General features: G+C 36.7%; 1 protein-coding gene across 1 annotated transcript in view; it reads left to right on the forward strand.

The window, feature by feature from the left end:
- The window catches only part of USH2A (usherin), a 386,243-nt gene that overhangs the window by 314,846 nt on the left and 48,065 nt on the right, over positions 1–23,332 (forward strand). The window contains exons 55-60 of the mRNA XM_086744172.1: positions 2,883–2,990; positions 3,530–3,713; positions 4,405–4,562; positions 11,379–11,537; positions 12,665–12,827; positions 18,773–19,127. Coding sequence (XP_086600298.1) covers positions 2,883–2,990; positions 3,530–3,713; positions 4,405–4,562; positions 11,379–11,537; positions 12,665–12,827; positions 18,773–19,127 — 1,127 coding nt within the window. The remainder of the gene's footprint in view (positions 1–2,882; positions 2,991–3,529; positions 3,714–4,404; positions 4,563–11,378; positions 11,538–12,664; positions 12,828–18,772; positions 19,128–23,332) is intronic.

Raw genomic sequence — 23,332 nt, forward strand, 5'->3', positions numbered from 1 at the left:
ATTCAACCTCTTTCACACAAGCAGCCTGCATTACACAGTAGTGCAGTCATTTGTACATAGGGTTACTGCCTTGTTCAGTCCACAAGCTGTGTCTCTTCCAGGGAGAAATACAATGAAAAAAAGAAAGAAGGCTCCTGTATGTAGAACTGCTGCCTCATCTTTTGCTATGTTTGGTGGGTTTATTCCTTCTGGGAATCTCAGTGTAGATGGGCCTAACTCCATGTCTGCCCAGAGCTAGATTTCCTTTCTGCTTGGCGGAAGCCAGGGAGGCGCAAGCACAAAGTTCATGTGAATGTGGAGCACAGTGACAGAGGCAACAGGGACGATGCCACCCCAGAGGGATAAAATGTGGATAGCTGAGGGGCTGGTGACATTGGCTGCCAAAAGGAAGAAAGAAGAAAAGTCCTAGGAGGATGGCCAAGTGGCAGCAGGCAGGGCAGCCTTGCCACTGCAGCGTGCTCTCACATTAGCTCTGCTGAGCTGCTGCCAGCCTCCCCTGGGGCCTTCCCCCAGCCCTGCTCACGGGCCCAGGACGCCATTTCAGCCCAGCCTGCTGTCCTCACTCCCTGCTCACAGCCGTGCTGGCCTCCAGCTCCAACAAAGCCCTGCCCTGCCCCATCATGGGCCCTGCCCTGTTGGGCCCTCCCACAGGTCCATGTCCCAGCTGAATCCTCAGGGAATGCCTGGGCAGGGGCTGCCCCTGGCCTGCCCCGCTCCACAGCTGGGGTGGTGGGACAGCACCTGGCAGGTCTCACAAATCCTGTGAGATGTTGGATTTGAAAGCTACAGTGAATAAAGTGTGGGATGGCATGGAGGAGAGACAGTCTCTGGACTGAGGCAGTTTGCTTCTGTCCTGGCTCTGCAGGGCATTCTTTTCTGTTCAGGCTGTGGTACCGAGGAAGACACAGGCTTTCACAGCCTGTCACAACTGTACTTTCTTTTATTTCCGGACACCCTGCCTGAGACCTGGGGCCTGAATTGCTAATGCCTGAGCTCTCGGAGCTGCAGCTGAAGGAACCAGGGGCTGTGCTCAGATACATGAAGTTTTGCATAATACCAGGTACTCTGACAGCCAGGTCTCAGGCATCCCAAATGCCCTCCTGCCAGGTCCAGGGAGGTTTTCATTTCTCAGCCTTTTTGTGTCTGCATCTTGTTTCTGAGCGACAGAAATCTTTTTGTTTGGTTGGTTGGTTGGTTGGTTGGTTTGTTTTGTTTTAAAAATTTTTCTAGTACTGCATTAAGCCATTTGCAAGGCTCAGCCGGTTGGTGTTAGGAAAGCTGTGCACTTGAGGGCTGGACACTACCAAAAACGTCTCAAATTACATCCAGTTAGGCAGGCCAGAGAATTTTGGATAGGACTGTGCCACAGAGCCTGTATACAAAGGAGGGCAATTCATATCATACAATGTTCTAATGTTGGGATTTCCTATTTATGAGTGTTCAGTTTTGCAGTCTTAATATTTTCACAGAATTTTTGTGTATAATTTTCTGCTTCTTGTTGTATTGTTTTTCCCCTTTGCATTCAGGAACAGGAACTTTTTGTAATGCATTATGAGGTGTTAACAAGAGGGTCCTTGAAAAACATGCAAGAGAGAGGTTTTCAGTGTCTGTGCCTGGTAATATAATTTTTAAGATAAACTTTGAGAAATATCCAAAAGAGTAGTTTAGCAAAGACCCTGTAATGTGGGCTGAAGTGTGCTCTGTGAGGCAGTCTGATCAACAGTTAAAGCTGAGCTCTGAGGTGTTCAAGATAGCCTCACAGACATCTGCATCTTTAACAATTTAACTGTAAGAAGCCTTTAATGTGTGCAGAAATGGCTATTTTAAAAGTTTAGTATCTTAGCCAAATTTGGGGTACAATTTTATGAGGAGTCCTAAAGTCAAATTCTTATGCTGTAGGCAACTTCATGTCAAATCTGAAGTCATTGACACACAGCACAAGGATGTTTGAAAATTTCCAAGGAAAGGTCAAAGCAATGTGTTTTCTTTTAGTCTCATTCAAGGATGTTCAGCATAGAAAGTCTTATATGAAAAAAAAATAGTTTTTTAAAAATTACAAGTAACTGAAATTATTATTAGAAGGGCTTGGTTGTCAGTCATGCTCCTAACTGCTTTATAACATTTATAGTACAATTTTGTAACAACGAGGAAAAATTTGAACAAATAGAAATTGGTAAGGGGGCAGGAACAGAATATGTTTGACTCGTTCACAATATAGTAGAAGATTTAATGTTCAAGTGAGAGAGCATTTTATAATCTTTTCTTGTTGAAAATACGTTTGTAATAAATTTTCAAAACATTACAGACTCTTCAGCTTTTCAAATCCAAAACTCTAAGCAATTACACTTTCAGGTGCTTACTTGTTGGAAACCTTTGAACTTCTATGGCCATTACCAGTGATGGAGTTTGTGTCTGTGCCAAGAATGTTTAGGTGCTTTCCAGTTAATTTTTAACCATTTTGTACAGGCAGAAGCATAGGTTAAAAAAAAACCTAATGGGTGAAAAAAACCTTAGAGACTGGGTAAATTTTCAGATGGTAATCTGGGCTGAGATCTGAACTGTTATTACTATGCTGCAAGTGTCATCTGACTTAATTGAAGTGAAGCTAATTCAGATATGTCTATATGAGAGGCATCCATAGATCCATTGCAGCATAGACACACATTCAACCTGAATTGTTTTGTCAGGTCTTTTAAACTATTACAGGAAATATATCTAAATTAGCAAGAATTCACCATTTCAGTATTATTCAGGTGTAAAATAAGAACGAGTCATATTTTATCTTTGCTAAAAATACTAAAAGTTAACTTTCTATGTAGTGATACAATTCTTGGGATGCCTGATGTCAACATCTCAATCTAACCTCTGTTTCCTCTTTACAGGTCTGCAGCCATACACTAATTACAGCTTCATGCTTACTGCATGTACATCTGCTGGGTGTACTTCTAGCCAACCACTTTCAGGTCAAACTTTACAAGCTGCTCCTCATGGTAAGGGAAAAAGACATTCTTATAAAACTGCAAAGACATGGTCATATGGGCTTGTATTTTCTGATGGTTTAACAAGGTGCAAAACTCCACTATCATCCATCAAGCTATCACGTACAGTTTTACACAAGAGAATCTGTCTTTCTTAGAGTATTTGTACCTTAACATACTGTTTATACTGACTGCTTGGTACTGCATTTCTGCTTTCTTTTTGTGACAATTTCCCCAACTTCATCTTTAAGTTAGCGAGGTTAGAATTAGCAGATATATATTTTTTTAAAGCACAAATAAATATGCAGAAACAACTGGGCATATGAAGGCTGCAGCCTTTGCCCTTATTCTCCATTAATCTGTATCTTGTCTAGTTGGTTGCATTTGATGTAGGTTAAGTTCAGAAAGTGTGTTAAATTCTGTCACTCTGTCTGGAAATGTTTTATGCTTTCATTCCATTGCTGAAAGCATGGAATAGCACAAACTATGGTAAAAGAAAAAAAAAAACTTTATAGTTCTGTCATAAAAGTGTGTCATTGTGATGTTAATAGGGGTATGGCCAAAACCTCATCATATCATAGTCAGCTCAACAGAAGTGGAAGTCTACTGGAGTGAACCAAAGAAACCCAATGGACTCATTACTCAATATCGATTATTTCGTGATGAAGAACAGATTTTCCTGGGTGGCAGTACAAACCTGAATTTCACAGATGTTAACCTGCAGCCTAACAGTAGGTAAGGCATGTTAAAGAGTTCTAGTAATATGTGAAAGGTGTTCAAAGTATATGTAAATATGTTTGTGAAATGTACAAAATGTAAGTTACTCTTTCAACAAAAGAAAAATCTCTTAAAATATTACTTATTACTGAAAAATTTGTAGAGCACTTTTAGGAGGCTTCTAAATGTTGGAAAGCCTTAATGAGAGGACTTATCTTTTTTTACTTTTCTGAGAATAAGTCATTCTGATTCAAAAAGAGGGAGGCTTTTCTTTTTCCCTTCTGTGGTTGTTGATGGTTGTTTTTTTCCCTCATGGAATATACTTAGAAAAATTTAAGTCTTTATACAGCAGACCACACTGCACATGGTTTATAGTGTCTCTGTGTATATTGAACATCCTGGCTTGAAAGTAGCAGCTGCTGATGTTTTTATAGAAGCCATTCTGAAATTGGTTTTGACACTTTTTGGGTCAATACTTCTCTCTCTTATGTAAGCTAATATGAATTTTAGTATTAAAATTATTATTATGATAAGACTTACTTTTCTCACAGTAAGAAAACTTAAAGGTGAAAATCTTCACTAATGCAATATTTGTAGTACTCTTTGTATAGTCTATTCAATTTAAATTGGTGAAAATGTAAATGTTCTATTACTGATATGCCTAAAGCTTCTAACCGTAGTGTCTACTGATCTTTTTGTGTTTGCGCAGATATGTTTACCAGCTGGAAGCCAGCACTTGGGGCGGCAGCAACACTAGTGATAAATATGTTATACAAACACCAGTAGGAACACCAGAGAAAATTCATGTCCCATATAATGTCACAGTAATTGATGCATATTCTGTATTTCTAGCTTGGGACATGCCAGGTAAAAATGTATTTCTATGTAGTACTTTGTAACAAAATGAAAGGATGGAAAAATTAGTATATTCAGGCAGGCAGCTGAATAATTCTGATATCTTTATTCTTCATATTTGGTTTTAATGTTTGTGTGATTTAAATAACCAGTAGCTACTGTTTCTTAGAGACATATTATTTTAATAATATTGACCCGTATATTTGACATCAATATTGTGAGGATTAGCTGATCAAAAATCTGTATGCTAATTTGATCTTGTAATCTATTATTGAGTGCAAGCATTAAGAAAAAAATAAACAACAACAACAACAACAAAAAACCCCAAACAAACAATTACACTGAAAAAAAAAAAGTTTTCCCTTCTGTTCAGACCAACCTGAGTTATCAACAGGGAAACCTGCCAAGCTTTTGGGTTGATGATATCTTGATAGATATCTTGGCAATTAAAATGTCCAGCTGTCCTGCAGGAACACAGTGTTGAGCTCCTTTAACAAAAGGTGTAAGAGTGTGATACACAGATCTTGTGCTAGCTTTGACCTGACTGAGTAAATTTGATTTACCAGAGCACTACAGTGTTATGTGGACATGTTACCTTGCAGGAGGGTGGATCACCAAAGGCCCAGAAATATGTTTCCTCTTGTTACTTTTCTCCTGAAGATCACCAGGTTGTCTTGGCCTGCTACAGATAGAGGATGAGAAGGAATAATTGAATAAATAGCATATTTTTGTATAACAGTTTGCTCTCTGTTTCATTAATATATATCATGGCTAAAGCTATTGGTGTACTTTACTGGTGTTAAAAAAAAATTATATGCTGTAGTTATTGTGGGACAATGAGACTGAAGTAAATTAAGTTTTCTGCCTAGTGTAATTCATCTCCAGCAAGATGTTCTCCAGTTGCTAGATATTCTTTTTTTTTTCAGTTAAAATTAGGTAACTTTTTTAAACTTCAGATGTTTGCATACTGCAATAACAACAATATTTATTTCATCCTGAACTCAATGAAGTTTTTGATGTCTCCTCTTCCTAATTACTTAAGATGTTCTTTCCCTGCATAGCAGTCACAGTAGAGTCAATTAGCATTAAAAATAAAGTCACCTAGAAAAAGTATTTTACCTTCAAGCCTGAGATCACAAGTACTGTGGCAGTGCTTAGCAGTGTTTGCCCTACCCATTTAAGCAATGATTAATAAATCTATAATACCCTAAGCTGTCAATCTTTTAGTTTTCAGAAGCACAAAATCCATTATAGAAATGCTATAATATATGAAAAAGATTAAAATCTTAAATTAAACTTTTACCTCTACTGCCTGAAAGGATTTAGAACCCAGCAGAAGGCAGGTGAATTCGAATGGCATCTAATCTACAGTTGGTTTTATTGGAAAGTGACTCATGCTGTATTATAGTTTTGATAATACATGTAATTTAAGGTACAAAATATTCATATTATAAATAGATTTAAAACATAAGAAGATACCAGAAAAGCATAGGCTTGTGAAGAGTGGGGTGTTTCCCAGAAAAGCTTGTCCTTATTGTTCTAGACCTTTTCTTTTCCAGCTGCTCGAGTTCCTGTTACTTGCGGTAGGTTACAAGCCTGCAAGGAGAATCAGGCTCTGTGTAGATATTTGGTTAATTTGCAATTAAGATTGTGCGTACAAAGGTTCTTGTATTCCTGAAACCACACCATCAGAGGGGTGAGGAGGAGGCTGGACATTATGGCTCTGTAAAGGCTATAGAGTTGATGCCTTCACATGTCTGGAGGAATCATGTTCTCTGCTACAAACAAGCAGAGAAATGTTACTAAATGTTACTAATGCTACTAAAAGAAACTCTGCGTGCAGAAGCATACCCATACGTAAAAGCTAGGAAATTAATTCTTGACCCTGCATAATCCTGCTTCATGCTCATTCTGCAGCCTTTGGACTCCATGTGTTTTTTCCCAAGAGGAAGACTATGGAGGATGCAGGTGGAGGTTTATTTTGGTGATTTTGATCTTTTAGAATGGCATACATCCCATAAACAGCTCCTATGCATGCGGACCTCTGGGGCCGTATATATCCCCAGCTTGGTAGGGTTAGACAAAAGAGTCTACAACTTTTTGTCCTTATTTATCTCATTGTGCATGGAGTAACTTTTCTTTTTCCAGATCTATTTTTCTCTATGTATGAATCCTTGCTTCACGATAGGCTATATTGAGATAATACAGATTTCCCTTACAAACTCAGAATGCAGCTTTTGTTAAAAGGTTTGGCAGTCTTGGGAGTCACTCTTGGACAAGACAGTTGTTTTGATTGATATAGTCCCCATGTAAAAAAAAAAAAGCTTTTTATTAAGCAAGTTTTGATGAAAGGGTGGTTGGTCATTCCATTCTGTCATTCTGGTCATTCCTGTGCATATCAGGGGTACTTTGGCATTCTCTCTTCTTATCTGCTATAATAAATTTGGATCAAATATTCAACCTTAGGATTAATTATGGGCATCATATTACACAGACCTTCCTTTTGGTTTGCTTTAATTATAATGTTTCAACATCTTTAATGTATCTAAATCTTATGACTTTACAAATATGTAGCACTTCAAAACTCCTGACTTAGCTAAATAGCAAGGTGGCTGAGTAGCGGTTAAAGTCATGGATTCAGAGAAAATATTTGACACACCTCACTCACTATGGAAAATAGGACTTTATTTTCTGAAATAGGTATCCCATTATCTTGTGTTGCATTGCCTCAGTGCACAGACTCAAAGGTACGGTACATTTCACTGATATGCTACAGAAGGATATGTTACAGTTATTATGGAACAACTGTTAGTGCCATGGATAGAAGCAGAAAAGATGAATGGAAAAACCCCCACCAGATAATTCTCCCAAGGCATATCCATAAATGTTACTGATAGGTAGGCAGGTAGCCATCCTGCATTTCAACTTATTGACAACTGCACTGGTCCTCACTGGGGGCCTGAGTCTTTTAGATATTTTCAATTGCTGCTGGTGCTATCATAAAAGCTGACATGCTCCAAAGAGGCTCCTGTCCTCTGCTCCTAGGTTTCTTGCTTCATATGTGTTAATGGATTGAAATGTCTCCCTTCATCATGTTCTAACAGTATACTTCATCTGTCTCTTGGTTTGCTTATCAATTAGAATGAAAGATGTTTAACATACCTGGATTCCTTCTTTATTCTTCTTGTGATCAAATTTGGTATTAGAAATTTTTTTTTTTTTGTCTCTTAGCTTCCCCAGCTAACCTGGTTTCTCCTTTATTTGTTGGCCTAACAAATTGTTCTGACTTTTGCTAAGCCAATGTTACATTTCCTCATTTTTGTTTTCTCATGTAAATTATTGTTTGCTTGACATCAGTGTAGGAATTTTTTTTAACCTTAATGTCCAAAGTTCTGCATCTTGAAAGTAGTCAGTACCTCCAGATGTTACTATTGTCAGGGATGTGTTGGGAATACTTGATACAACTAGAATGAGATATCTGAATATTTAAAGCTTAGTGTAAATAAATTCCTGAGATTATCAGGAAGCCAGTCTGTAAAACAGTCTGTGGCCTTTTTTCCCCCAATTCTAAGCATCTTGTGCTGCAAATTCTGTTTTATGAGCTACCCTAGTTTTGAAGTACACTGAACCGTCAGACCTAATTTGCAGAGTTTTGCACAGAATTGTCCATTAAATATTATCCAAATGTGCACACAAAACCCCTAGATTTAGTTTGATTGACTTGTCCCATTGCAAAATGTGCACCTGCTGTGAAATGAAGTCACAGAGAAAAAAAAAGTGGAATAATTTAACTTTTTTATTTGTAAAGATAATCAGAGTTTTTCTGATTACATCTTAACTTCATAAATGTTAAATAACCTATCAGCATCTAGTTGTTGTAAATTATGAAAAAGAGTATTGCTGGGAATATTAACCAACTAAATCCTTGTTCTTTAGTGAACATGAAAATGTGTTATGGCAGGTTGTCATTGTGCTCATGGTAACTTTGACACCAAATAACAAAACTGCCATTTGCACTTAAGGTAAATTGGTTCACTTGTGCTTTTACGGTTCCTTTTGTTCTGACATAAATTTATGAACTCTGGAACTAACAAAGTCGTGTGGTTTCCCAGCTGACTTTAACAAATATGCCCATTTCATTTCCTTCAGTCATCAGAGCACACAAGGCAGTAGTTTCAGACTGGCTGCAGATGCTGAAGGCCATTCTGGAAAAAAGGTTCTTTTGACAAGTTTCTGTGTTGCATGAGTATATATATATATATTTTCAGATTATAAATTGATCTGTTGATCTTAGCATTCAATGAATTTCATCAAATTGTAGAAATATTTCCGTTGGATATTGGAATTTTTTTTATGTTTACTTAGTTTTATTTACAATTTTATGTTCACTTCTTAAGAATATTTTTTTCTCATGATCATATTTATTATTGATATCGTTCCTAATATATTTGCAACATTTAGCAGAACGTTGAGATTTTGGTTGTGTTTGTTTTTTTTTTTTTAGCATTTATGCTGAGATGTGGACTGAATGTTGGACCCGAATAGGTCAATTATTTTGAAATAAGTGTCCTTGGCTGCATATTGATGGCTAGATTCAGCTGTCCTAGTTTGTATTTAATCTTCACTGGGAAATCAAGGATTCTGAATAGTTCCAAATTAAGGTTTCTAGTGATTTTTGCCTAGAGTAAATGGACTGATCAGGTGTACAAAAGTGTCGCTTTCCTAAGATAGTGGGATTTTCTGGCTGAAATATCTGGTCTGTTGTCAGGACTGGACAAGGAGGAGACCTTAACTGCAAGATTAAAGAAAAGGTTTCTATTTGATGTGCTGCCTACCATTTCAAGCTCTTATGTTTGGATATTCTGTTGTGTCCTTTACAGGCACTCAAATTATGGGGCGAGAGGGGGGAGGTAGTTTATCTGTAATAATGTATCTTTAATTATTAGTATAATTATACAATGCACACTCAAGTGCACTCTTCCAGGGCATTTCATCTTCCGTCTATCACAGACAAAAAATAATTTTATTTTTTTGCAGAAGCCATCTAATTCAAGATCACCTCTCAGAGGTTTACTCTGTAACATCCTACACGACTTCAAAAGTTGTATTTCTGGTTTTAATGGTTAGACTTTAGTGTTTTCCTTGAAACTTTTACACTGAAAAAGGAAAATTTTACAGTGGGATTTTTGCACTTTCTGACTCCTTCTCCCTTCACCTCTCCTAGTGACTAGTATCAGCATCTTTTTTCTTCCTGTAAGCTGAGCAGTTAAATAAGATTGAAGTCACGCCTCCACGTCAGGGTTATTTTTTCAGATTTTAGTGTAATGGCATTTCCTTTGTCTAGCATCTAGAGACAGCAGCATTTTACTTCTTTGGGATCTTTATGTCCTCTTTTTCTTCCGAGAATTTTAAAAACTTGGTATTTCAAAGATTATTCTGATCTTCCAAAGTACATCAGTTGTTTATAATACCACAGAGAAACTTGAAATCTTTCTAATTTCTTGTAAACTTTTTTTTTTAATGTGCATATTCACATACATACTTAGCTAAAAAAAAAATTCTATCCAAAAGATGCACAACAGTGTAAAAAAATGCTCTTTTTAGCTTCAGGGTAATAGTATCAATGTAGATACTTTACCAGAAAAGAACCAAACCCACAATTAGGAAAAAGAATGGAATTGTTTTCCAAAATTATGAATGGAATGTTTCTCAATATCTGGAAAGTCTCAGAATTGTTCATCGGCATCTGGTTCTTGGTGCCATCACAAAGACACCTCTGTGACCTCTAAAGTAGATGTGGTGTTGAAAGACATAAGTGCTCTTACTAAATAGATATATCTTGATTCATTTCAGAAAGGTACCTTGTCTACTTCTTTTTTTGTAGTTTGTTCTTTGTTAAGACTGCACCTTGCATGACTATAGAATGAAGGAAACACACTTAACAGGCACTGTTCTTTGGTTATTGTCATAGTTTTATGAAATTGCTGCTGTCTGCATAGAACAGTCTATTGTGGACAAGAAATTAAAAGTCTACTGCCCACTTCGTAATTACAAAACCAAACCAAACCAACAAAATAAACACTTGAGAAGTCATGTGGGAAGAAATAAGAAAAGATCCAGGAACTTCTGCCAGTCATTCTGATGGGATGGCATATAGCTTAGCTTTGTCCTCATTGAAAAAGTGATTTTTCAGCTTCTGAACAGAACTGGAAAATTAAGAATTGACAGCATGGGAAGATGAATAGATGCGGGAAAATGTGTGAATTAAAAATAGTAAAAATTGAGGTTTTTTTCTTCAACAAAATATAAAGACTGGCTGGTTTAATGTCAATTGAAATAATAGGTTTCTTGGTTCAAGCTCATGTATTGCACTTTACTGGTAAAGCAGACTTAAGAACCTACACTCAGCTACTGCTGCTGGGCTAACAAGGGATAATTTGCTGAATGATGCCAATTCACTTCTTTGATCATATGACTCTATATTCAAACAGTAGTGCTTAGCAGCTGTTGCCCCTCTAAAATAAAGAAACAAAAACTACCCGGTTCCCAGTCATAAGGTCACTCTTCTTCCCAGAAGTAGCAATTGCAACACTGAAATTGACTGAAGTGAATTTTGATTTTTAATGAGAACTGTAACGTCTGTTTTCCAGTTGTGATCTGCAGATAGATCTGTTTCATTTTATATTTCAGTTTCTGAAAGAGGCAGTAGGCAAAACTCCCAGAGGGGGCTTACATTTAAAATTGCGTATGATGAATGCCTCTTTGAAGTTGTCCTACACTGTTGTTAGTATTTCAGATAATCACTGGTTCTTCTCTGTTTCACAATAGGGATATTCATTGTCAATGTGCCTTTGGAATACAACGTCTTACTAAATGCGAGCAGTCCCACTCTACTGGTGAAGCCAGTAGGCCGTGCACGTTTTGCTTTTGTCGATGGCCTAGATCCCTACACCCTGTATGAGATAAGAATACAAGCATGCCAGAACGGTAAGGTGATTTTAAAAGACTCACCTTTGTGACTGGAAGGAGATGGAGATTTTCCAAATAGATTCAACTCAGCAAAACAGATAAAATCCTATTTCTACATTGGAGTCAAATGTTTACCTAGTAAAAACAAAGCCTAGCACTGATTGAAGCATTAAATATTTCTCCATGTTATATCATTCATATTTAAATTGAGATTTTTTAAAAATGTATTTTAAGTAATATGTGCCATTTTATTAAAAGCTCTTCACAAATATCTTAACAATTTTTGAAAATGTGCATACAGAACAAAATCTGTTTTGTAAGTGTTCCCCAACAAGAGATGGCAATGATGAAGATGTAAGAAAAGAGCCCAAATATTACAAAATTCCTTAACTTTAAAGGAAATTTTCAAAATACTATTGAAATAAGTCTTTCTAAAATGACACCTTGGAACCACTTCTTTCCACATCTGTACTAGTGAAAATCAGGAGTTACTTATCAGTGTAGTTGCAGTAATTTAAATGTGTATTTAATAAAGAAATCAGGTGGAATGAGGCAACGTTTCATCAGGAGCTTCTTTACTTGAGATTCATTTGCTTTTACCGTATTATCTGTTATTTCTGATAGCTTACTTTAGAAATGCTCCATCCTGAGTTCCATCTCAAAGAAAAGTTTATGCTGATAGAAGCCACGTGGGAATTCTGGCACTGCCATCACAGAATGAAAGTGATGTCCAAATTGGGTACTGCTCAGATTTCTCTCAAAAATTCTCATTATCTTAGGACTCTTGCACTGATACTTCTCTTACTGGCCTGGGGACATTTTTGCATGGTTGTGAAGACCATTATGGGATCCCAAAGTGTAACAAATCTGACAAGACAAATAGTGTTTGAAAGGATATTTAAATAATTTAACATGGTTAAGTGTCTTTAACCGGTTAACATTTTATTTTAATTTTTGTTCTATCACAAATCATGAAGTATTCTCTTGGTTTTTGCTTTCTTGGATTATTACTGCTTTCTTCCAGTTTATGCAGCCATAGTTCATTTGAAAAGGGTGTTGGTTTGTTCTTGTATTTTGAATTTTAAGAATTACCTTTTTAGGTGAGGAGGAAACTCTCATCACTAAACAAACTTCTGATTTTGTAGGTGGGTGTGGAGTGGGTGGTCGAACATATGCAAGAACCGCTGAAGCACCTCCTAGAGAATTGAGCCCACCTGTTGTTAAAGCAATGGGATCTGCGCTCATAGAAGTGAAATGGGCACCACCTGAGAAACCAAATGGCATAATTACTAACTACTTTATTCACAGGTAAATGCTTTTATCACTTCAGCTTCTTAGTTTTATTGAATTGTTCACTTCTTCATTCCTTGATATGTTAGGAGGTGAAAAGAAGTGTAGAAATACATGATAAAATATATATTACCTTTCAAAGGCTAAAGTAAAATGCTGATCTGTGGACGGGTAAGTTGAGAATAAGAACTGAGACAAAAATCATATTCTTGATCTACAAATGACAAAAAGCAGGTGAAAATATATTTTCAAGAATTCAAAGGGACAAAAATTTATAAGATAGATACTCTTACTGTGTTTACTCAGACCTCTGTGTACATTCTTTAATCCTCTCTGATAGACAATTGAGAATTTTGGAATGGAGAAAGGAGTAATTCACCATTTCCAAGATTTTTAAAAGCAAAAATAGATATCTAGGTTCCTAAAATAGATCAATTTTCCAAGAAAAAAATATATTCCTGTTTGTAAGTAAGTCATCTGGAGTGTGATTACAGTGCAGGTCCGTTTCATAAAATCATCCAATTAAATTGCATCTGTTTATGTTCCTTGGGGTTTGTATTCAGCTGCCCTATCTAGGTGGTTGACGGACACATCCTCACTGGCTATGAGGAGCTTCATAAGCTCTGCATGAGAATTTTTCTACATTGATAGCTGTGTTTAAGGAAGTATCAAAGTGGCAGAGCACTGACGTCTGTTGTGCCCATTGACCCTTTTATAAAAGCTTGCTGAAGCAACCTTTTTAAGTAGCTTCAGAAAGTCAGAGAATATAAAACTCAAGCCAAGAAGAGGAATTTAAACTCTGAAGTTCCTGATTTTCCCAAGTCTAATGTGGGAAAACAATATATGTGGCAAACCCATGCTGGGCTGCACCTAGCCTCCCACAAAGAGTTTGGAGCATCTTATTATCTTAGAGCTGTGACTGAGAAGACATGGAATCAAATTACCTTTTCAAATCAGCAGTGATAATTAATATGAATTCACTTTTGCCTTAAACACATTAGTAGTCTCTAAAAATTCCTGCTTTTTTGAAATATCCTTTTGTTTGCTTTTTTTTTTTTTTTAATTATCTGATCAAAACAACCGTGTCCCTCCCCTGGATAAAGAGGAATAAAGTGTATGTTATACCCCAAGACATGTCTCCACTCTGTTGGTTTTGTAAATAAAGCTGATGATTACCACTGCTATTCCATGGCAGCCATAGAAAGGGAAAACAGGAAATATAATGCAGAAAGCCTGCTTCAATGAAAAATACTGTAAATTGAATTTGACAGCATTTGATGGCATTTGATTATTCTAGTCACAGCCAAACAATGATATAAAGAGTAATATGAAACAGAATGTGTTACTGCCTAGCAGACTCAAAAGCAATAAACCTTCCTCCAATGTGACACAATCACTTCACAATCATAATTGTAGCCTGTTTGATACCTCTGAGTACAGCAGAAGGGCACTGACTGACATAGATACATTTTGTTTTTTATTTAAAGTGAAATGAAAATGGCGCGCTGGGGCTCCAGATACAATCGTTATATTCACCTACATAGGCATGAATCACTTGGCAGTTATTTCAGCTGAAGTTTAAATGTGCTTAGACAACAACAATATCAAATCTTTCTCAGATAGCTGCAAAAAAAAAAATCAGAAATGGGATGTAAGCATATAGTTCTTTTTCATTTTGTAGCCACACATAGCCTTACATTGTTATAGCAGAAGACTGCAGTATTTCTATGGGAGGTTATGGCATGTAATTTCTTCTTCATCATGTGCGTCTTCCTTACTGCATCACCACCAAAATAAAGTAATTTAACTAAAAACTTGGAATGCTTGGGGAGCTACTGTGTGTGCAGATCTTTGCATGAAAATGGCAGGAGCCGTGCTTTCCTCTAGAATCATAAAAGAACTTGCAAGTTTGCAGCCATTTTGTTAGAAACAAAAAAAAATAAAATGTTTATGATAAAAGAGATGGTGACCTTTTTTTTTTTCTAATTGATATAGCAATTTGAAACACAGATCTGAGGCTTTTAAACTTTTCTAGCAAGGACCACAGCTTAGAAGAAATTGTGAATGAGAAAAAAAATCTGGTTCATGAGACAGTTACCCAATCTACTTTTCTTCCCATTCATCATTGCATAACATCCCTGTGACAACCACAGAAATTGCTAGTCTGGAAAAATAATATTATGGAAATAGCTGAAGTATTTCTTTCTATATTTTAATAAAATATAGGTCACATCAGCTAATGGAATTGTTCTCTGTTGACCACCAGCATGCACTGTGTAGGATGCATGTGAGATGACTCTTAAAGAAATATTGCCTGTAAAATTATAAGTATTTGGTTCATCTCTTGCTTAAGGGACTGTCTGAATTTCTATCAAAGTGTCTATGTAATGTTCAGTAAGATTATATTATTTAGTATAAATATGTGAGATTGTAATTTATCTCTCATTCCCTGAGCAATCCTGATGGTGAAAACGTAGCAGAAAAATCAACAGGCAATTTAAGACAGAGTTCATGTCTCAGTGGCTGCTGGCTGTTGTGACTTGCAACATAGAGGCTTCTAGACTGACTCTGCGAATGATTCATTGCTTACCCTTATACCCTTAACCATGAGCCGCACCAAAGACAGCTTCCAAGGCACATACATTAGTAGATGGTTTAATATAAGGATCCTTATGGATGGATATGTCATTGAGTATAAGAACTCCTGAAGGGTTTTTTTTAATGCCTGTAATTGATAGAATATCTAATGTAAACTAGCATAATACATGCAATAATCTCAAATTCCTTTTGTTCACTTTTTGGTTAAAAAAAAAAAAATTACAAACTACATTAGTTTAGATTTGTTGAATCCAAATGGTAAGTGAGGCTGCTTTGTTTAACTGGATATGAAACTGTAGACAGGGAGCATTGTTGATGCATTTTCCCCCCATATTTAAGAGTGTGATTGCCCAATCATTTGAGTGTTACCCCAGGACTTCTCAGTGTTTCTAGAAATAACTCGCTACCACTCTGATAAGGAAAACATTAGGCACTGCTAAAACATGTACTTTTGTTGCATGGTGAAAGGTAAACATGAAGAATAATTCTGGGTTGACCTGCAAGACCTCACAGATTCACTGTGTCTCATCCACATAAGAAAGCTGAGGAGTGAGTGTTACAGTTAGTGTTGCTGCAGTCCTCTGCATACAGCTCTACAGTGATCTGTCACAAAGATTATTATGTTCTCCTCTTTATGTCATCTGGCTCAGACTGGCAGTGGGGCAGGGAGAATTTGCCCTTATAAAAATAACTCTGTCTGAGCATCTTTAAAATGAATGTAAGCAGCAAATCAGACTATGCAGATTAAGAGACAGCTTCCAGCTCTTGGAAACGTTATTCTCCTTTGCAGCTCATTGTACATAAGAAACACTTCCAGTTAAACGAGCAGTTGAATCTTAAATCTTAAGACGATTGAAATGATTGCAGACTGTTCAACCACTTCTGTTCAAAGTTTATTCATACATGAAGATATTCTGTGTTTTAGCACTACAGATGGAACCATTTACCTAACCATAAGTTTCATTCATTAAATATTCAGCAGTAATAAGATCTAAATACTTAACCAGACTACATTGTACAGCTTTGCTTGTGGATGAGCATACAGTTGGTGGCATATTTGATCTTTCAGTGTGAAAAAATGTTTATCACAGAGTTTGGAAAATTTATAAAACATAAATTTGTGTATTCATTTTAGTGCCATATTGCTTGGTCAGAAAAGACATATTAAATGTGATGTTATTGAACTAAAATATACTCTCTTTTCACTTTTCTACAGAGGGTTTTTTTTAGGCATATCTTTGAGTACACAGTGAAAAGACTGTATTTTTAGGTGCAGAGAAAGACATAGCAGTGATTCACCTTTCAGAATTTTGTCTTGCATTAAATCAGTGAACAGCATGTATGGGAGAATTCTGCATAAGGCTTAATTTGCTGTTACAATAGAGCATGGGGAAATGTATTAAAAATAGCTGATGGAATTTTGGGGCCAATAGGAAATTTTGTGCCCTGACTCTCTCAGACACTTTGTTGCAAGAGGAATTGCTGGGGAATCTTTCCTGCCTTTCACTCAGTTCTGCCCCCCAGTTTTCAGTATCAAGACATCTTATAATTTGCCTATTTCAGTACACTAGAGACATTGTACCTCAAAATTCTTATTTTTTAAAAATCACACTTCAACCCTTTCAAACTAAACAGTGTCCATATAGCCTACTTATCTCAGAGTTTAGCAAAAAATCTTTAGCTTCGTATAAGACAATAAGGTGTTCATGCATGCCTTATATATGCATATAAAAAAAAGATTAATAAACAGCTGTGTACACACATGTATTCATTATATTCCTCATATTTGCAGGTAAATACCTGGGTGTATATTATTACAAGCATCAAAGATTATAAGTTTTAAAAAATTGTTGCATTTTGTATTTTTTAAGTCATTCCTGAGGTTAGTCTAACAAAATAAAATCCAACAGAATTCTATGAAATACCGATTTTCTCTTGCCAAAGAAATATTCTTCAGTTTCTATGTGTGTGTAGTGATGATGACATCCAGTAGTCAGATAAACCAATTTTAGTTCTGCAAATTTGCCCTACTTGCAATAAAATTGGCAGATGATGTAATTTGGTTTTTGTTGTTGGCATGGAGGATGACAGTGCTTTTACCTTCTGCGAAGGCCAAGGTTCCTGTGAAGAGTAGGGGAAACACTTAAATTCATGTGCAGTACAACACAACCGTCGTTGAGATTTATCACAGTGTTTAACCAACTTAATTTTCACACAAACATTTTTATGCCAATTGAAAGAATTGATTTGATAACTCTGTTTTGAAGATGAGTGCTTGCCTTATTACAACTGTTGTAAATTATATGCTAGAAGGCACCATATTAGAAGGGGGCTGAGGATCATCTGTTATCTCCTCTGATACTCAGAATATCACCAGGTCCAACATAAGCAGATCTGTAGTAGGAATGCTAAATATACATATATATGTATCATAGAATAGAATAATAGAATGGTTAGGGTTGGAAGGGACCTTCAAAGATCATCTAGAATGTATATGTGAGTGTGTATCTACAGATATATCCATATGCACAAAATACCCCTCATTGTGCCAAAAGCCTACACAGTGAATTATCTTCCTATATCTTAAATTTGCGTTTTTAAACAAAAACAGCATTGGAAAAAAATATGTAGTTTATTACAGAAAGGACTACTTGTGATATTTTAATGAGGTTTTGTGGTGGAGCTGCAAATTCTGCTAAGTTTACGCACAAGGGATTACTTATTCCCTTCACAAGAACAAATGTAGTATTTATTGTGAGCAAACCAGAACTCAAAAGTGCACAGCTTTGGTTTTGACGGCATGATAGAGTATCTATCCCTTATCCACTAGCTAACGTTTTTCTCAAGTATATTGGTCATAAGTTTTCCGTAATGGGGCATCCTGAGGTGAGTACCTCCATAAATTTTCATTATCAGAAGTGTTAAAAACTCGCACCCATATTGCAATTCTAGTCATTACTTAGCCACTACATATGGATTTGAAATTTCACATTATAAATTCTGAAAGTCTCATATCTGATGTGTTCTATCCCAAAAGGACAATATGCTGTTGTATTGCTACTCTGCTGCTACGGTTTGTGACAGCACACTAGTTTGACATGCTTTACACTACTCCTCTAGATAAAGGAGAATAATTACATGATTGCCTCAAAAATCTCTTCTTCATTACTCAGCACCTAACACAAATTCAGGGAAATGCTTTTAAGATGCAAAGATAGATAGGCAGTTCCATGTGTGTGTAATGTATAGAAATAAATTCTGTGTACCTCATCAGGTACAGGTTGAATAGAATTTCAAAACCTACTACCATGGGACTGTTAAAGTTATTTTCAATTTTAAGCATGTTGTCTTTGATTTAATTTCAGACGTCCTGTGGGCAGTCAAGAAGAGCTGCTTTTGTTCATCTGGGCTGAAGGAGCTTTGGAATTTATTGATGCATCCGATGCTCTACAGCCTTTTACTCTCTACGAATATCGTGTCAGAGCTCAAAATGCTGTGGGATCAGTGGACAGCCTATGGGCTTCAACTGTAACTCTGGAGGCTTCCCCACAGGGCATGGGAGCCCCTTGGGCACAAGCAACAAGTGCATACTCAGTGCGGTTGAACTGGACCCAGCCTGTCTCTCCCAATGGTGTTATATCTCTGTATCGAGTAGTCTATCAAGAAAAACGCAGCGATCCAACATTTAGCATCCCAGCTGTTACAGCACTAACCGTAATGGTAAGAACTGGACCACAAAACCAGTTTTAAGTTATTTTTACTCTGCTTTGATTTCTTTGCTATTTTAAAATCTTATTTAATACTGACTGGAAAAATGGGGTTTCCAATTGCCAGCAGTTTTATTCGTTTAAATTTTGTATTTGGCCCAATGCAGACTGAAACATTTCACATTAATATGTAATTCCTGATAGAGACAAGTAGCTTACTCAAAAGCATAGATGGATCATGTCTGGAGGAATTAAGCACATACATCTAACTTTGTCAGCCTCACTCTGAAAATACTGTCCTGACCTTTTTGTCTGACTGTTGAAATAGTTTTGTGGGATCTGCACAAAGAACAACAAAATGAGTCCTCCTTCTGTATAATTCTAGTTTTGTAATTCAGCTGGAATCACAAAGTGAATGAATTCATTAGTAATTACATAGTTCATATATGCAACACATTTGCCTATTCCCCTCATAATTCATCAATAATAAAAGCATATCTACTTTTACTTTCATTACATGTACTTATATTAGAATGTTACTTTGCACTGCTAACATGTTTTTCCCTTCAAGGGACTTGACAAACATGAATGTCTGTAAATATTACATTTCTATTCCTAGAGATAGGAAAGGGCAGGTTGTTTTGTGAACGGACTAACAATGTTATGTAAATCAGTGACAGAAGTGGTTATGGTTTGTGCAGTTACCACTGCTCCTCCCATCTATATATTACATTCTAGTCTTTCTATAGAAAGACAGCTTATAGGTAGTTGTACTGAACTGCTATATATTAGGGTAGCTGCTGTACTTGGCTGTCTTCTGAAAATACATTTTAGAAAATGTTTAAGGAGGTTGTAATAAAGTTGAGTTTCCTCAGCAGTGCCACCTCAATTTCATAAACCTAGATTTTCCCTTAAATTCTTACTTACCCCAATTATAAAGTATCTGTTTGACATTCATGTAGAATCCCAAAGAGCTTTCTCTGGAATTCCCAATAGTAACCTTTAAGTAACTGCCTCAGACAAACGTCAACATGACAAGGTGGGAGAAGTTTCCAGCTCGGTAATATAACATACTGTTGTGATCATATGGGTCCAAAGCAGTTTTGTATATAGCTTCCTGGAAGCCTAAATGGACTAAGTTTGTAATACATCTTATTCTGAAAAATAAAAGAGATCCTGGTCTGAATGATAGGAATACATACTTTTGGTTTCTGAAGTAGTTGCATTTGCATTGTACAGTATGCTAAGTTTTAAAAAATAGATTGGGATTTTGAAGTTATTGAACTTCAGTAGCATTTTGCTACTTAGCTCCCTTAACTAGTTAAAAAAAAAAATCACAATCATAATTGTGATAGGACACTTAAGATCTCAAAACCAGGAAAATGACAGGGCTTCTCCTACTACTCTGCTTCAGCAGCATGCAATGTGTTGCTGAGCATCAGAATTGACCTGGCTGGTCATGCATTGCAATGTCTTCTAAGCATGCCAACAGAAAATGTCCAAGATGGTTGTATTGTGGGTAATAAAACCTACCAAAATGGTCTTTTAAATAATGTTGCCACAGTGTGTTTTTTTAACAGCATCAGTTAAAAGCCTTTTAAATTAACAAGCTATTATTTACTGAATTAGCATATTCCTGGCTCCAAAATCCTTTATTTTCCCCAAACACCACCCTGAATCAAAATGACATTCTGGCAGCATATGCATAGCTGTTCTACTAGTGTTTCAGCAAAGCTGACTTGCATGTTTTTTCTGCTGGCCTTTGTCATGAACATTTATGGATTATTATTTTCACTACCCATTTTTATTTGTAAATATTATACTAACCTTTGGTGAAAAATCTTTCTGCACAGCTCTTCCATCAGTTGCATTCACTTTAAGCTGTTGCAGCTACATTGACTCAATAGAGTCGTTGCTGATTTATACCAACGAGCTGAGATATGAATCCTACCTCTTCTGAATATAGTAGAACAGCTAAAGCTTTGAATCAAAGTTATTGACATAAAGTGCACGGACTTCTGTTATCAAACATATCTTCAGGGGGGTCAGGTCAATTATCTCAGCAGGCAAAAACCTGGACACCAACTTTCAAAGTTATAACCCCTTAAAAATAGAATTTTTTCATGAAATTGCTTATATACCCTTAACTGTAGCTTTGTGAATGAGACACTTTAATTAAAATGTAATTTTATTGAAGGAACTAGCATTCCAATGATTAAACTTCTGCCCCTTTAAAATATAGCTTTCAGGGGTACTAGGCTAAATCATTTAATCTCCTAAAGCATCTCTATTGGAGCTCCCTCGTGGGATACGCCATTAGTCATTCTCTCACACAAGCATCCATGTTACAAGCAAGACTTAAAGTATTAAGCAAGCAATGAGTTTGGTCCTTTATTTCGTCTGTTAGACTCCATTCTTATCCCAGTAGATTATTCCAGAAAAAAAGCAGTGCTAGAATCATGGTAGCCGATCCCACCCTTGCTCTTGTCGGTTGCACCCTGGTTGCCTGCCACAGGACATAAAGCTTGACCAAAACCTAAAGCAGAAATACCATCCTTGTGACACTGCAGGTCTCGCTGATGTCCCTGCAGAGCGTCCTGATTTGACAGCTTCATTTCCATCCATTTCCAGAGCCAAATGCAAAGCATCTTCTGGGTTTTCCAACCATTTGACAGTCTCCTATCCATTCTACCTTCCCAAAATGCAGGTATTCACTCCCTAGTTAGGGTGCATTGATCTATATTTGAATTAATGTGTCAAAGGTATGACTGTCCAGTACTTTAAGGTCATTGCTGATCTCTTGAAATTTTATACTGCCTATGGAGATAAAAATGAGAGCTCAGTTCAGGGAGCAAAAGCTGCTGCCACTCAAACGGCAAACATCTCCCCGCACTATCAGAAGCAAGTGAAGTACGTGCGAGCCATTTTGATGCTTCACAGTTAAAGAGGAGTGTCACCCATTTCCCTAGCTTGTTTGGCCAGGAGTGTAGTGAGAGATGTTAGGTGACAGCAAGTTAAACTGACGTTCTGGTTTATTTGCAGACCAAAGTCAAGTCAAGACTGGTTACAGCAGTAGAAGTGTCTCCTGCAATGTCTTCCCAGTTCATTTTAACCCTCTAAAGCTAGAATAATATTTTGTGTCTTATTGACAGCATTAACATGAGACAGAGGTGTTTATAGGGGAATAGATTGACAGTAAGCTCTCATTTATAAAAATCTGTGTAAGGTGACTAGATTGTCAAAGCAAACTTCTTATTCTGGTGAACTTTGGTCTTAAACTTGTGAACATAGGATCCAGAGGTGATTTCATTATAAAGCCAGGACCTGACAAACAGCATCAAAGCGTCAGAGCTCTTTAGTTGTTATATTCCAAATGTTACTGTGAGGTAAAACTGTGGGTAAGTTTGAATTTTTCCTTGGTAGATGTTTTTTGGATATGTAATGCTCTTTTTCTCATGACAATTGTATCAAGTATGTGGTTGTTTATAATGAGCAGGATAATTCAAAGCGAAGAAGATAAGTAAACTATGTAAGAATATGTAGCTATTAGAATGTGCTTGGAGAAGGAAAAGCATCCAGAGGTGAGGGTTATAAAGAAAAACTCTGCCTGCGTTGGCCAGTGACCCCCATTATTACTGTGTAGAATCAAGGCCGCAGTGTGTCAAATCCACCTCAGCAGAATGTAACTAAAAGTACAATGTGCTTGTTTCAGGATGCAAGAGATAGGTGTAAGCATTATAGGCCTTATTACTAGGAAATCCTACACCCGTACCTACCTAGAAGCACAGTTCTGCTCAGATTGTGTTTTGCAGTATGAGGGTCTCAGGCCAAATTTATCCTATAAGGCTTTTTTGGCATAGCTATGTCAGCTTGGGGTGTAAAAAATTAGCACATCTCTTAGCTGATATCACTACACCAGCAAAGTCTTTGGTTTGGATGCAGCTATGCTAACAGTTGAGAACATATGTTGGCTTACCTTACATTATTTGGGGAGATGGTATATAACTACACTGGCCAAGCTCCTCTTGGCAGATGCTTCATCTGTGGTAGGGAAATCTGTAGACATATTGCAGAATAGCAGTAATAACAGAGACTTTGGTAGGAGGATAAGGCTTGGCTTGCGCGATTATGTTGCTATAACCAGACAGAAATTTGTATATAAAATATATAACCAAACTAAAAATTATAAGTAAAGTCTACTTGCTGAAAAACTCTCTA

Source organism: Chlamydotis macqueenii, chromosome 3 (assembly GCF_036417535.1).
Source record: "Chlamydotis macqueenii isolate bChlMac1 chromosome 3, bChlMac1.mat, whole genome shotgun sequence".
NCBI lineage: Eukaryota > Metazoa > Chordata > Aves > Otidiformes > Otididae > Chlamydotis > Chlamydotis macqueenii.